Source organism: Rhipicephalus sanguineus, chromosome 4 (genome assembly GCF_013339695.2).
Source record: "Rhipicephalus sanguineus isolate Rsan-2018 chromosome 4, BIME_Rsan_1.4, whole genome shotgun sequence".
NCBI classification, from domain to species: Eukaryota; Metazoa; Arthropoda; class Arachnida; order Ixodida; family Ixodidae; genus Rhipicephalus; species Rhipicephalus sanguineus.
In genome coordinates this window covers 145136286-145151296 of record NC_051179.1, presented here as the reverse complement: position 1 = coordinate 145151296, position 15011 = coordinate 145136286, and the positions used below count along the sequence as shown (strand labels likewise).

The 15011-nt window shown below is 45.4% G+C and overlaps 1 protein-coding gene across 1 annotated transcript; it reads right to left on the bottom strand.

Annotated features, from left to right (window-relative positions):
- Window positions 1-9352: 9352 nt before the first annotated feature.
- On the bottom strand, window positions 9353-10801 carry LOC119391681 (uncharacterized). Its single transcript, XM_037659343.2, has one exon. The coding sequence runs from the start codon at window positions 10751-10753 to the stop codon at window positions 9353-9355; it is 1401 nt and encodes a 466-aa protein (XP_037515271.2). The 5' UTR covers window positions 10754-10801.
- Between the last annotated feature and the right edge of the window lie 4210 nt (window positions 10802-15011).

Sequence of the window (15011 nt, the reverse complement as noted above, 5' to 3'; positions counted from 1 at the left end):
GTCTGTCTGTCTGTCTGTCTGTCTGTCTGTCTGTCTGTCTGTCTGTCTGTCTGTCTGTCACCCGATTCAGCCACCCGGCCAAAGTTGAATCACATGCTTACCACCCACCCATCTTGAACTGGTACGGCTGTTCATACTTTTTAACGTTGTCGATCAGAAAGTAAATATTACGCATATCTGAGGCGCAACATCACTAGGTAAGTATTAGGCGGTGTGTTCCTTTAATAGAAAGTGTAGTACATAGATACGTAATTCTAAAGAACCTAGTTTCTGAAGCTGCGCTGAAAATGCGGCTGCGCTGAAAATGCCATGCTATGCGCGCCGACGAACGCCCTCTGCCACGGAGGACGGAAACCCTCTGCACAAGCTCATGTTTCCCGACGTATTGGCAGATGGCGTCCATATCTCACGTAGCGCCTCCTCTATCGTCTTTTGACGGCATTTGCAGCGCAGCACGCAGATACGCGGCCAATTTTTTTTTCACCACCTTTTAAAGCCGTGAGGATATTGTACCTTTCAGCAGTTAACACCGTGACCTAATATAAACATACGAATACGGGCATCAGGTAGACATTAACAGCCAATCGACAGCTTCACCTTGTTCACTGAGAGGTCGGCATACGCGGCGTTGCCAAATTCAGCTATTGGGAAGCCGTACAAGCTGCATCGTTTGTTACTTTCATTTGTCGTTTTTGTTCTGCATTGCTTTTTGAACCAGAAACTAGAAGCGACAACCCTCCTATTATATTGAGTGCACAATAGAGGTTCGCACTTTTAAAACAGTTTTGAAATACTTTCTTCGGTTGTTTTTGCGCTCTTCCTTTATAGTTCTGTCCACATGGTGCATAGGAGACAGCCCAAGGACATATCAGTTTCTGTGATTGTGCAACATGTTCTTTTGCCTTATTTTGGGCATTATGTATAGTGATCATTGCTTAGTTCAGTATATTGATTGCATATTTAAATGTACATTTGCGATGTTTTATGTAAGCATACTGCGCACTGTTTCGGGTGACATGTTTTGCCCGTATTCGAGGTGTACTTTCCCATTATTGTTCTTCCCCGGCTGCATGATTTGTGCAAAAAGGTGAGCATTTTGCGTAAAGAATCCGCATTAAAATATTTGATCTCGTCCTGATTAATTTGTGGACTTCATTTTGTTTTTGTTATCAGGCGCTTCTTCAGTTTAAAACTGATGCAGTTCCAAAGCTTGCGTGATATTCGCCACACCTCTTACACACAAAAAAAAAGTTGAATAGATTGAAGACAGTTATTTCTGAAAAGGTTTTGCAGGCATGTCAACATAATATTTTTTATGAAAAAACACATTTCCTGCTCGTTCTTGACAGTGCGCAGCATTCAAGAAGTGATTTGCAGCATGTAGTGCAAATTGTCACTGGTAATTCATGCTATTCATATACTTAGTCGTTCGAAAAATTCAATGAGGAGGTCGCGGTGCAACATGAGCAACCCCCCCCCCTCCCGAACAAAATTCCTGGCTACGCCACTGCCATCCAGGTCTCGGCGATCCAGCTGGGGTTCCTGTGTGCGGCACGTGAAAGGACACCTTGGTGTGCGGCAAGCTACCTACCTTCAGCACCGCAAACGGTAACGTGTACTTTCCGATGCCCGAAGGTCTGTCCAAGCTGAACGCTGCAGTGGAGCGACTGGTTGCGCCTCGTCTGCCCTTCATGTGTGTTCATGTGTGCGTAAACAGTGGGCGATCTCTTGATGTACTGACCGCGACTGTGAGTCGGGCGACGGACGCACATGAACGGCAGTCGAGGCGCAACCAGTCGCTCCTCCACGGCGTTCAGATTGGGTACACCTTCGTGCATCGGAGGGTACACGTAACCGCTCGCGGTGCTGAAGGTAGGTAGGTTGCTGTTGACCTCGTTGGGAGTTGGCCACTTTACGATGGGCGAGCCTATGACCGTTTACCGCAGTGATCACAAGAAAATACTGTGCGAGGGTAGAGTTGTCCATGAAACTGCGTGTGCGTGTAACCAAGGGCTACATGATCTAGAATAAAGGTCATGTACCTTAACAAAATGTGTCTTCATTCAACTTCAACGTTCAAAAAATACGATCCTAAACAAGCAAACAAATCCCATATCCATTTCATCGGGTCGTTCGGTATTTTTTCGATTCGTTTTCGTTGGCCGTTGGTTGGACTTTGATTCAAATTTGCATGGGAGGAAGCTTCGCGTTCAGCCATCTTTCCTCAAGAAAGGGGCTCTGATTTCTTTTTACTTCGTCCTACTCAGTATGAGTTTTTTCCATTTTTTAAAGGGGAAAAAATTGTTTCTTTTTGCCATTGTTATATATTTTATGTAATATGATTCACGATATATACCTTCATTGCATTATCCAATTACTTGTTATTTTTGAAGAGCCAATTCGTCCACTACCCTTTTATGCCTAAATATTTTATTTTTTTTATACCTAACCTAAATCCAAATATGCTGATTGGTCAAGAATCTGGGGACAAAAATAAGCTATGTAACGATAGAAAAATGAGTTTCTTTTCATTTTTCTAAGAGGAAAAAATTGCTTTTTTTTGCCATCGTTATATATTTTATGTTTACCAACCGCTTCTTGGTCAATGCCCCCGGACTGTGCATGAGCCAACACTGCTTACACTACGGCGTAAGCAGTGCCAGGCGAGGACGCAGTTGACAATTTTGGGTAGAAGGGGCATGCATCACCATGCCGTATTATACAACGGCTATTGCAGAAACGCGGCTCTAGACATATGCCTGTAGTTACCTACTCTACGCCATTATGATTTTCCGCTTTGGATGGTTTTGTTTCAGCAGCTTGAGGAACGCCGTCCTGAGAGAAAAGCTTTCGGGTGCTGTCTCGCACGTTCGATATCATTGCCGGATATCGTCGAGAGATACGCGGTAGAGAGAGCGGCGGCAATTCACAGCAGTGACATTGCTCTGGTGAAGTCGTGTCGTATAACGTTTGCTTAATTCAACATCCACGAACCTCATCTACCCGCATGCGTATGGAAGCCAACAGTTACTTTTATTATCGTCCAGCATACTCGAGGATGTTCACGACGAGCGAAATCAGCAAAAGCATCAGTTTGTTCTCGCGCAAAGCTGTTTGTGACAAAGTTCGTGTAAATAATGAAGCAACTAATACTACTTCACCATAGCTACCATCACGTTGGGTGCAATTTATGTTTGAAACGTTCGCTACTCACCAATTAAATGATGATGGTGAACTAACAAAAACAGCCGTCGAGATTCTACCGTAAATTTGCATGCATTTCAATTTCTCAACAGAGCTGCGAAAATACCTTCCAAATATACCGAGGTATTCCTTGCAATACCTCGGTAGTTATGTATGCAAACAGGAGTATGGTATTGGTCTTCCAACAACAGTTTGCAGTAATTGAGACAGAAAAAAAATGAAATATATACTGGACTTTGTTAACCATGATTTGTTGAAGTCACCTCGTGTAAGCTTTTATTATGCAAGCTAGGCTTGAAAGACAAGGTGTTCATGCAAGGTATATAGTCGCATCAACAGACGTAACCATTCTAATGTTTTACAAATACAAATGGCGCCCAGGCGAAAGATAATAGACGCTCGTTTGCTATACCAATGTAGCGGGTGGTGCTGGACGACCAGTTTCAGCACGAAACCCGGCAGGAAGCTCGGAACTAGGAGCCGCACGCCTAGCACTTTTGGGGACCACAAAGCGACGGTTGCGGTTCTGATGGGGTGCGCTGCGACGTCCTTTGCTTGAAGCCGGAGCCCGAACGACGGGATCCGCAGCCAGCTTCCTCGCTTCCTCTTCCGCCGGAATCCAGTCGCTGTCGGGAGTGTCCGTCTCGGTTCCTTGACCCGACTCATCCTCCTCAGTGACCTCGTTTTCGGTGTTGTTCTCCGCGAGTGTTCTGCAGCATAAGAACAGCAAATTACGTCACTACACTTGGGCAGAATTTCCTCGCAGAAGCGAACATTTCCCATTCGCCCGGGACGTAGAGGGTGACCTATACGACGACGTCACCTGTTCGGCGGGGGGGGGGGGGGGAAGAGAAAGGGAAAGGGCTGGCAGCCGAACGAGTTGTGCACTGACGGAGGCACAGGAACTTAATCCATCATTGTTGCAGCCACAATTCGGTTGTGTGTTTAAGTATAGCTCATTCCACCAGTGTGCCGCATGTCTACAAGGGGACGCAGCTTGCTAGCGGCGTATGGCCTGCTGATACGTGGCTGGCCAAATGTAAAAAGAAGACGCCGACCAAATACAAAAAAGCACATTAAAATAAAAGACGTTCCGGGGACCGTATGGGAGCTTTGTTCACATTGTTTGAGATTGTGAACGAGGCCCCCGTACGGGAGCCGAAACGTCTTTTATATCGATGTTCTGTTTGTATTTAGTCGGCGTCTTCCTTTTACATTTGACCATGAGCATTCCCGACCATGCGTGTTTTGGTCAAACTCTTGATTTGATATATGGGCTGCTGAGGTGTGTGCCCCGAGAAGGGAGGGGGGCGGGGCAGGGAATGGGCGAAGCTATACGATCCCCCATGGACAGGGATTTTGGGGAGAAATAGGGGCAAGAACACCCATACCCCCTCCCCCCCTCCACCTGAGTGACAGCTCCACAGGTGCCTCAATATCAGCAAGCAAAACTTGGCAGACAACTCAATGATTCGAGTGAAATTGAATGAAGAGGGTGTTTGTGTTCGAACAGCGGAGGGCCAGCACCGGCCAGCGACAGCCAGTGCCGCGAGCAAACACTACTCAGCAGGGGCGTAGCCAGAAACTTTTTTCGGGGGGGGGGGGGGGGTTCAACCATACTTTATGTATGTTCGTGCGTGTGTTTGTATGTGCGCCTGTATATATACGCAAGCAAAACTGAAAAATTTCGGGGGGGGGGGGGTTCGAACCCCCCCAACCCACCCACCCCTGCTACGCCCCTGCTACTCAGTGCTAACGAGTGCCGGATACACATGTAAACATGGTAGTTGAAGCTGCGTGATTTATTGAAACATGCTGTTAGACTCAACTGATTTCATCATCTTCTTATATTTTCCGTCAAAGATTTTTGGTTCTTCTACAGCTGAATTGAGACCAAGGAAGGGATTGTTTCCAAGAAGGCTGTTGCTAGGGTTACGTCCAGACGTAACTGTAGTCACAGCTATCGTTACGTCCAGTTTAAAGTCCCTAGATTTTTCCCTGTTGAAGAGCAGGGAAACATCTAGGGACTTTAGTTCGGATGCACAGACGTGACTGAGTACATTATTCTCCTGTTGCTCAGTGAAGGCCCTCTGCGCCCTTCGGGCGCGGAAAACTAACCGTGGCTTCGCCCTCGCTTCGCGAGTGCGGCCATTTCGCTATCGCTCAATGGCCGGTTGGCAGGGTCACGGTCACGCGCTACTGGCCGCTGTCGCGGCCACGCGCTGTTTAGCCCGCGCGCGGAGGCGCACGTAACCCACGAGCCGCGTCGCGCTTCTCTGGCAACAGACTTCAGCAACACCTGAGACAAAAAAAAGCAAAAAAATTTCACGTAGCAGCGAGGTTCAAACCAACGCCCCCGCAGTTCCAAGCACGACACGCTAGCCACAGCGCCACTGAGGCCAATCGGTTCGGTAGGTCTAACGTACGTTGTATCGTCACGCTGGACGTAACTTTTAAGACTCGTTATTCTTACGTCCAGACGTAACTGCAACGGCTCCTACCGTTACGTCTAGACGTAACGCTAGACACTTCCTTCCAAGAAAGAACTTGAACATACAAGAAAAAAAAGCTATACGGTTCGTGTGAAGTATACATGCCTTCTTTCACCCCGGCCGCAACTATTGGCCCAGAAGAGATCCTCACCTAACAAGCATTTTTCCTGGGACATCGTGAAAAACGGGGGAAAAGTAACTTTAATCGCTTCTACTACTTTGGCCTTATGTCAACGAAAGAACGAAAGGTTACAGGGACATCACATTTGATGTTCTGGATTCTACTACGGTTTCCTTTGTTTTTTCTACTTGTAATCATCGTCACAAACTTTTCTATATTCACTGTATGACGAACGGCTCTGCTTGTCGTTTCCGACTCGCCCTGTCCTGTGAAAACTGACTCATTTTATGCCTGCAAATTTCGTAATTTCTTCACCCCACTTGGCATGCTGTTGTCCTCAGGTGCGTTTGTTAACTCTCGTTTTCTTTTCTTTTTTGTCCTACTCATTACGTGCCGCACACAGGTCCATTTTATGCTCTTGATGTCAACGAGGATATCGGCTATCCCTCCATGTTGTCTGATCCATTCTGCTGTCTTCTTATCTCTGAGTGTTACGCATGTCATACTTTAGTTCCATAGCACGCTGTGTGGTTTTCAACTTCTAGAATTTCTTTCTTATCCTCCATTTTTCTGCCCCATACGTTAGTACAGGCAAAATTCAATGATTATACACTTTTATAAAGCTCTAGCTTAAATTGCTGGTCCTGACTGGGCAATTTTCGGCCGTATGCGCACCATCCCATCCTCATTCCTCGGCGAATTTTCTTTAAATTTATTTATTTATTTATTAGCAGGTGCCTTACAGACATTCAAGAAGGCGTTGGGTAAAGGGGAAGATGCGTTTATACAAGCGAGCGTCATTTAAAAGCAGAACATTCATCGGCACAATAAAAGTATTACTCACACACTGTTATAACACGCAACATCAATACTGTAATAACACGCGCTGTAAAGATATACATGCAACGGGATATATGCTCAAATTTATCATGATGATGGTGATAACATCACATCTTAGGCGTACAAACACGACAATAGCCACTCCAACTGGTACAAGAAAGTGTTGCAAAGAAGAACAAGAGAAAACCACAATATCGTCTGCAAACCGTAAGTTCCTGAGATATTGCCCGTTAATCTTTATTCCTTTTTATTGTCGATCTAGTCATTTAAAAGCTTGTACTAAGCATGCAGTGATACTGAAAAGATCGCATCTCCTCGCCAAGCCCCTTTCTCTATCGGCATTTGCCTACTTTTATTCTAGAGAAGCACGGTATAGGTGTTCAATTAATCTTTGTAGTGTCGGATAAGGTATTCATGTATACGTCGCGTAGCCCTTTACGGCGCAGTGCCGCCAGCACTGCAGGTATCCCTAATGAGTAGAATACTTTTCGTAGTCTGTGAAAGCCACGTAAAGGTGTTTGTAGGTTTGGCAGCTTTATCAACTATACATGATGGAGAACATGGATCTGATCGATTGTAGGCTACCCATTTCTTGAAGGCAGCCCGCTCTCCACGTTAATTAAAGCCTATTGTGTTTCTTCTAATATATTTTGTATTATACTGAAAGTAAGTTAATCAGTCTAAGTTATTTGTGTCTTTTACGTATGCGTTCTTGTGTACAAGCTCCTATCAATATTCTGGCAGTCTGCCAACTTGTCGGTACATTTGAAATCTTAAGGCATTGTGTGTAGAGGGTCGCAAGCTCCTGAAATATAAAATCTCAAAGAAAAGCTTGTTTCGCAAGACACCTTCAGGCTTTAAGGTCACGTAACTGCCGACTCCTCTCACACGGCAGAAGCACGGAAATCGGTCACTTACGCTCGTCTGCTAGCGGCGGCGTTTCTACCAATCAGGACATCGTCTCGCCGAGAGCCGGGAGGCGCCAGCACCAGGTAGACGACGGCGGCCACTGCAGCCAGGGCGAGGGCAGCGGCCACCACGCGTCTGGTGCCATCGGAGTCGACCGCGGTCGCTCCCGGTGATGATGGCGTCAGCCGTGTTCCTGAAGACACTCTCGACTCGTGGGACGACGGTGGTCCGTCATCCGATCCCTGTTCGCCTTGCTGCTCTTGTTCTTCTTCGACTTGCTGCATTCTTTTGCACTTCTTCTTTCGTATTTGCGCGTGCCACCTTTATCGACTGCATTTGAATTTAAGGTGTGGCTGGTAGCCTCGAGGAGGCTTTGGTCAGAGTAGCAGGGTGTGTCCAGATAAGATCGAACTGCGAAATTGCCGGCAGTGTTTTCGACGCATATTATGACATTTCTTGGCACTTAACAGCCTTTAACTTTCACAGTGGAAGCGGCACTCATGTAATGTGAGCGCCCGTAGCATCGAGCGCCGCTGCTGCGGGTTTGTCAAGCGGCTGATCGCGCAACAAAGCTTGCTGAACCATGACACCTGGCTGAGCATTTGTTGCTGTGGAGCTGCTGATTTGTGATTATGTCCCGTACAAGCATTAAATGCGAAGCATTTCATAGCAAACTTCTGCGACTTTGAGCGTATCTATCTATCTGTCTATCTATCTAGCCGCCTACGACTTTGAGCTCTCCCAAAGCCACCTAGAAAAAATATCAAGGCCTCCGAACGCCGATGTGACGTCACGCTAGCGAGATGGGCCGGACCGTTGGCTTCGACGCGTCTAGGTTCGTCGCGCTTGCAGGTAGTCACTTTGCGAGTCGCTGTTTATGGCGTCGAAAAATTAGCGCTGTCCTCCAAGTTTATCCAGCACTGTATATGCTTCGGCCCCAACGCAAGACACGTATTTTGAACGCAAAAAATAAGTACCTCGCGCCGGTTCACCGCAATCTACACCATCATAACAAGCGTCATTCTCTTACCCTTTACTTAGAATAATGTGCTAGAAACATTGTTTTTGTGTGTATCGTAACATTACACCTCTTATTGTGCTTTTGGGCGTGAATGCTTGACAAAGGCTATAGAAAGCAAACTTTGTCACTTTAGTCGTAGACTGAAGTGACTACGAAAGAGCAGAACAGCACAGTGAAGGCACATAGTATACTTTAATGACAAATTATAAAAAACTCCATTCTTCAAGAAACAGTTTAAAGCATGTATTTTCATTGATCATGTGCATTTTCGCATTTTGCAAAACAGGGCTAGACACAAGAATATCAAGGTTCATTTTATTGGTGTACATTTTATCATAATAGCGTCATGCACAAATGATTCGCACAAAACGAGCTTCAGCCTTCTTCTACAATATCTGATCGTGTTTTTTTTTATTTCCACCCGCCCTATTTGCTGGTCACTTTGGTCTTCATAAAATGTTGAGATAATGGCGAAGACCCAGCCAAAAACAAAATTTCTCCCCTCAGTGCAAAATTAAAGTACGCAATGGTGAAATGCGGTAACACGGAGAGCTCCAATGATAAACAACTATCACAATGCGCTTCAACAATAGTATTTAGAATGGACAAAATGCATCGTTTATATGATGATGTTGAGCGCAAGTCAAGCCTAGCTACGGCACACAATTTTTACAAGGGTTCTGTCAACAAAAGCATACAAATATCTTCCAAAAAACAGAGCATCATGAATAAAACATAAGGAACGAGAAACAGCTCTCAGGTCTTCTAGGTCTTTAGCTTTCGTTCATTCTTGGCATTACGTAATTTGTCGTTTTCGGTGCGGCACAAGTTGTTCAGCAGTGTATTCGCTGCAGCACTTACAACATGCTCCATTACTTCCTGTGCAGAATGACCAGAATCACACACATCTAGGTCCTCATAGTCTGCAAGGGCAGAGAACACAAGGCTGACAAGAGTGTCTTTCTGCATAGGAAGGCTGAGAAATCGCGCAGAGTATTCTGGTGCCCTGAGCTTGTCTAATATAATTTCAGTAAACAGCACAGCGTTAACTACAACTGCTCGTGGAAACTTCAGCCCACCCCTCGACATCTTCGTAATTAATGCATTCTCAGCCTCATCTAGGTCGACGTCTTGCATCACAAGGTTTTCCCTGCAAGATCCGCATGCCAATTTCTTTAAAGCTGCATGGGCACAATAGCCGGCAACGTATGTTACTGCAGGAAGCCTTGATGCTTTTTTCTGAATGTCAGAATCAGTCACAGCGACGTCAAACTGGCCGTGCGCAGACGGCACACCTGTCCTCCATGTATTCGCACTCGAAGCTGGTAGCATGTCTAAATCTGGCAGGTCCAAAACCTTCTGCAAACGCAGTTTGTTTTCAGATTCACATATCTGCCTTATTGACACATGGTAATTCGCACCCGACAGTTGCCGATACTTTCCGAAGCGATCCTCCAAGCAGTCAGTTTGAAATTTGCCCAAAAGAACGTACTCAAAATGAAGCTCTTCCAGGCAGTATATGGCTAGTTCGTGCAAGGCGTGGGTAGTGTGGCTGAAAGCTGCGTGCGTTTCACGTGTAAGGCGGCCATTGTCATGTCTGAGGCTTTCCCAGTGATCAAGCCACTCAACTATTTTTTGCAGGAACTCGAGCTTCGGACACAACGATGATACTATTGGCCCTTGCAAGTGATCTCGCAACCGCTGTCCTTTTCTTGGCGTCTTTACGTTAACAATGTTCCACCAAGTCAATATAGTGTCAATGTACTCAGATGTTTCCTTAGCATGCTGGAACGTTGCGGTACTGAGAGCAGCAACAGTAGATGAGTTAAAAACCTTTAGTGCAAGCTTAACGTCCTGTCGTTCCATGTTGGAGGGGTTCAGCGCTTTCAAAGTGAGAGTTGGCGCTAACTTCAAGAGCTCGTGCTTTTCAGCTTCGTGCAACTCGCACAATACCTTGAAAGATGCTGTAAGTATCTTTGGTTTAGCCTCATTACTTTTTGGTTCAGGAAAGTACATGCATTTTCCAATGTTTCGTTGATTGAGCCAGTTATTTCTTATACACTTTAGTATGTGAACTGGGTCCACCACGAAAAACAGGGGTCGCGATGAGTCAGCAGGATGCTGGTAAACAATGCTGACACTTGCGGGCTTAGCGAAGAAGGACATAGCTTTTCTGTTTATGGAGTTATTGTCTGAGATCACTGCGATTATTCTAAAACCAGATGCCTCGAGATCAAGAATAAGCGTCCGAAGGAAGTCATGTGGTGCCTTAGCATCAATTTGCGCCACGGGAAGAATGTGTACAACATCCTTGTTTGAAGAAAGAAGGCTCTGTATCATAAATACGTGGGCAGTCTTTGCCGCAGTTGATGAATTTGCCGCAGCGCCGGTTACAAAGCCAGCCTTGTAATCGAGAAAAGACTGCAGATGAACCTCATCAAGCATTAATGTCACAGTCTTTTCATGCTCTTTAAGTGTGCTTACAATCCGCTTGGCATAAGAAAGAAAGCTAGCTTCTTGCTGCTCCTTTACAGGGTTAATATCACACGATGAACACAGTCTCCTGATAGTCTCAGGATGCGGCATCTTAAGCTTCATAAAATTTCTCAAGAATCTGTATACGTGAGGGGAAATGGTGAACAAAAGGCTAGAAAAAACCAACAAATCTGGGGGATAACGGCTGGCATTATTCAAAATGAGATCAACTTCACTCCAAGAATTTCAGCACCTCCAAATGCCATTCTCGCAACTCGCATGCAAAATGTTCGCCGCTTACTTGCTCTAGTAACGTCGACACCAATCTCAGTAGATGACGGGCTTTCTCAGAAGGCGCCGCGCTGATATCCTTGCGAGTCTGTTCGATGATCTCTAGCACTCTCTTCAAATCTCTTAAGTCACCTATCTTTTCAGGAACTAGCACATCACCACAATTTCTCATGACCGTTTCACCAAAAAATACTTCAATGCGAAGGTCAGTCGACACAATCACCGAAGTGCGGATGGTTGGAGCAGAAAGGAGAGCCAAGTCCAAAAAGTAAACCTTGGAGTCCTTGTGGATTACAGTCCAGAAGTCTGAATGCTCAAATCCTGGCAAGGCGTTGAGCAAGTCCGCAAAACTACTGAGCTTATTTTTGGTTTCCTCTTCTGCTTGCGTTTGCAGCGAAAGCATTATTGCATTGTGCAAACAAGCGGCTTCCAATCCGCTCTTTTCACATCCGGTGCTTCCCGAACGCGGACGCGATAAGTAGGCAGGGCAGTTGGGAAACAAGCTCGGCACTGCAGTTTGCTTCGGACGACTGTTCTTCAGGGTGACTTCGACAACTTTTCCTGTCTTGACGTCTGTGTAACATGTCGTCTTCAAGTAATCCGATGGCAAGAAATGCTTTTCACAGAGCTGAAACAAAATAAAAAGATGTTAGAAACTTGAGCTCGACCAAAACGCAGAACAAGCGTGCCGACAAGTGCGGAATTCCCATCTAGCGTGCAACCATCAACGGATACTTTGGACACTATGCTAACGAAATCGATATATCTGAAAACCCTGATAAACAACACAGAGAAGGAATGCTTACCACTGTGTACTTCGTTGGCAAGAAATCCTTCCGGGGAACAGCTCTGGTCCACGCTGCCCGCATAATTGGGTCTGAAGGAAATCTGTGCACTCGTACACTTGGCCCTCCGTCATAATTTGACTTGCAGTTTGGTGCACAGCAACAGCCAGGCATCGTTGCGCTTCAGTGGATGACCATAGGAATGATTAACCACGCGCACGCGACAGATAGCAAGCGCGTATGTGATACAGCATGCTCTACCGCGGCCGCTCTGGATAGACGCGCGCGTTCCTTCTACGGAACGCGCGCGTCTTTCCAGTCTGGCCGTGGCTCTACATGCGGCCGCTGTAGTGTTGCAGCCAAGGAGAAAACTTTTTTTTTCACAACGCGGCGCGCGTTTGTTGCGTTCACGACGCGGCGCGCGTCGCTTTGACTGCCTCCCCCCTCCCCCATCTACCGCTGTCATCTCACTGTCGTGACGTATTGACGATTGGAGGAGGTGATTCAGAGGCCTTGATATTTTTTCTAGGTGGCTTTGGCTCTCCTGACCGTTTCGTTAATGGGATGTATACCAATATTGGTATGAGATAACATGACCGCATTACGAACATAAATGGCAGGTCATAACATGAAAACCATGATATGCATATCATGAACAGCATGATTTACATTCCACGGTCTTTGGGCTCTTGCGGCCGTTTCGCTAATTTGATATATACCAAAATTGGTATGGCGTGACAATAATGTATTACGAACACAAGTGACAGGTCCTAATGTGCAAATCATGAGAAGCATGTCATGTACAGCATGATTTACATTATGTGGTCTCGGGGCGCTCGTGGCCGTTTAAATGATTCAATACATACCAAAACTGGTATTATGAGACATTTCTGTATGACGAATATAACTAACACAGATCGTGACAATAACTAACACAAATCGTGACATGCAAGTTAAGTACGACATGATTTACATGCTACGCTCATAGTGCCCTTGCGGCCATTACGCTCGCTTGATATACACCAAAATTGGTACTGGGCGACGAGACTGTATGATGAACGTAAATCAGAAGTGGTAACGTGAAACTCATGACGTGGAAGTCACGTACGACATGATTTACATGCCACCCTCATTGGTGGAAATTTGAAAATCATGACGTGCAAGTCATGTACGACAAGATTTACATGCTACGCTCACGGTGCCCTCGCGGCCATTTCGCTCGCTTGATATTCAACAGAACTGGTATTACATGAAGAGACTGTATGATGATGAACGTAAGTCAGAGGTGGTAACGTGGAAATCATGACATGCATGTCATGTACGACATGATTTACATGACATTGTCGTGGTGCGCTTCCGGCCGTTTTGTTAACGGGATATATACCAAAATTGGTATGGCATGCCACCATTGCATCATGAACATAAATGACAGGTCATGCCAAGGGCGTAGCCAGGGAGGGGTTCAAACCCCCCCCCCCCGAAAAAAATTTCTGGGTACGCCCCTGGGTCATGTATTGTATATTCCAGAATATACGTTTCATTAGCATGGCATATACCCAAAATTTTTCAGTTTTTCTGGCGTATATATACACGCGCACATACAAACGTACGCATGAACATACATAAAGTATGGTTGAACCTCCCCCCCCCCCGAAAAAAATTTCTGGCTACGCCCCTGGGTCATGTATTGTATATTCCGGAATATACGTTTCATTAGCATGGCATATACCGGATTCTACAAGCATGCATGCATGTCAAACATGCGATATATAGTGAACTAGATGCCGTGGCATGAATGACTTCACTTGTCTCCAAGACAAACAAGGCGATGTAGCAGCTCTCTGCCGGCTGCTTCACATTGCATCGACTCCCACAGTGCGTGGGATCTGCCGTATTTTTTTAACAAATTATATCCGAGTTTAAGCACAGAACGAACGACGTGGCCGCTAGGCTGGCTTGGTCACATTTGACACTCTATAACTTGTTAGCAACCAAAATAATGCAGCGTTTTTTTCATGCAGAATGGTAGATGGCGTCCTCGACTTCAATCAGAGGATTTAAAAAAAAACTAAAAATGGCCTTTTTGAGAAAACTATTTTCAAATTTTGGCGTTTTTGGTAAATCATTTATGTTTCAGCCCAATTATCGAGTGAAACGGAGTGTGATAAAACGACGCAAATTATTTAAAAGAGAGTGAAAGTATCAAAAGTATCAAAGTTAATATGTATCGATTTTTATTATCCTCACTTTAACATGCTTACAGCAATAAATTCCTCAAATACAGGTATTTTGTGCGATTTGACAAGTTTGTGATTTTTTTCTTCAAAAGTGCTTCAACAAGCAAGAGAAATAACATACTCATAACGTTTTATTTCCCTTGTTCTTTGAGGGGAATAAGTATTGTGACCATGAAGTGCATAGTTTTTTCTCTAGGTGCGCTCAAAATTCAGAAATCACGAAATTGGCGCAAAAGAGCTTTTCGCGGCCAAAATTTCTATATTTTTTTCAGGCGAACAAAACTTTTTTCGTAAAACTAACTTTCAAACCATTCATGAGGCTGTTTGGCGTAGCGCACAACCACAAAGACAAAGAACGACACACACACACGCACAGCGCTGTGTGTGTGTGTGTGTGTGTGTGTGTGTGTGTGTGTGTGTGTGTGTGTGTGTGTGTGTGTGTGTGTGTGTGTGTGTGTGTGTGTGTGTGTGTGTGTGTGTGTGTGTGTGTGTTGTGTGTGTATCCTTTGTCCTTGTGGGTGTGGGCTACGCCAAACAGTCTCATGGATCATAACCAACTAGCCCAACGACGCGCCTTGAGCGATTTCAAACCATTGTTCTCGGTGTAATGCCCGACCTACAGTAAATTTCATCAAA

Bases quoted from the DNA above. Each gene is read 5' to 3' on its own strand.
- LOC119391681 (XM_037659343.2), bottom strand. From the start codon at position 10,753: ATGTCCTTCTTCGCTAAGCCCGCAAGTGTCAGCATTGTTTACCAGCAT.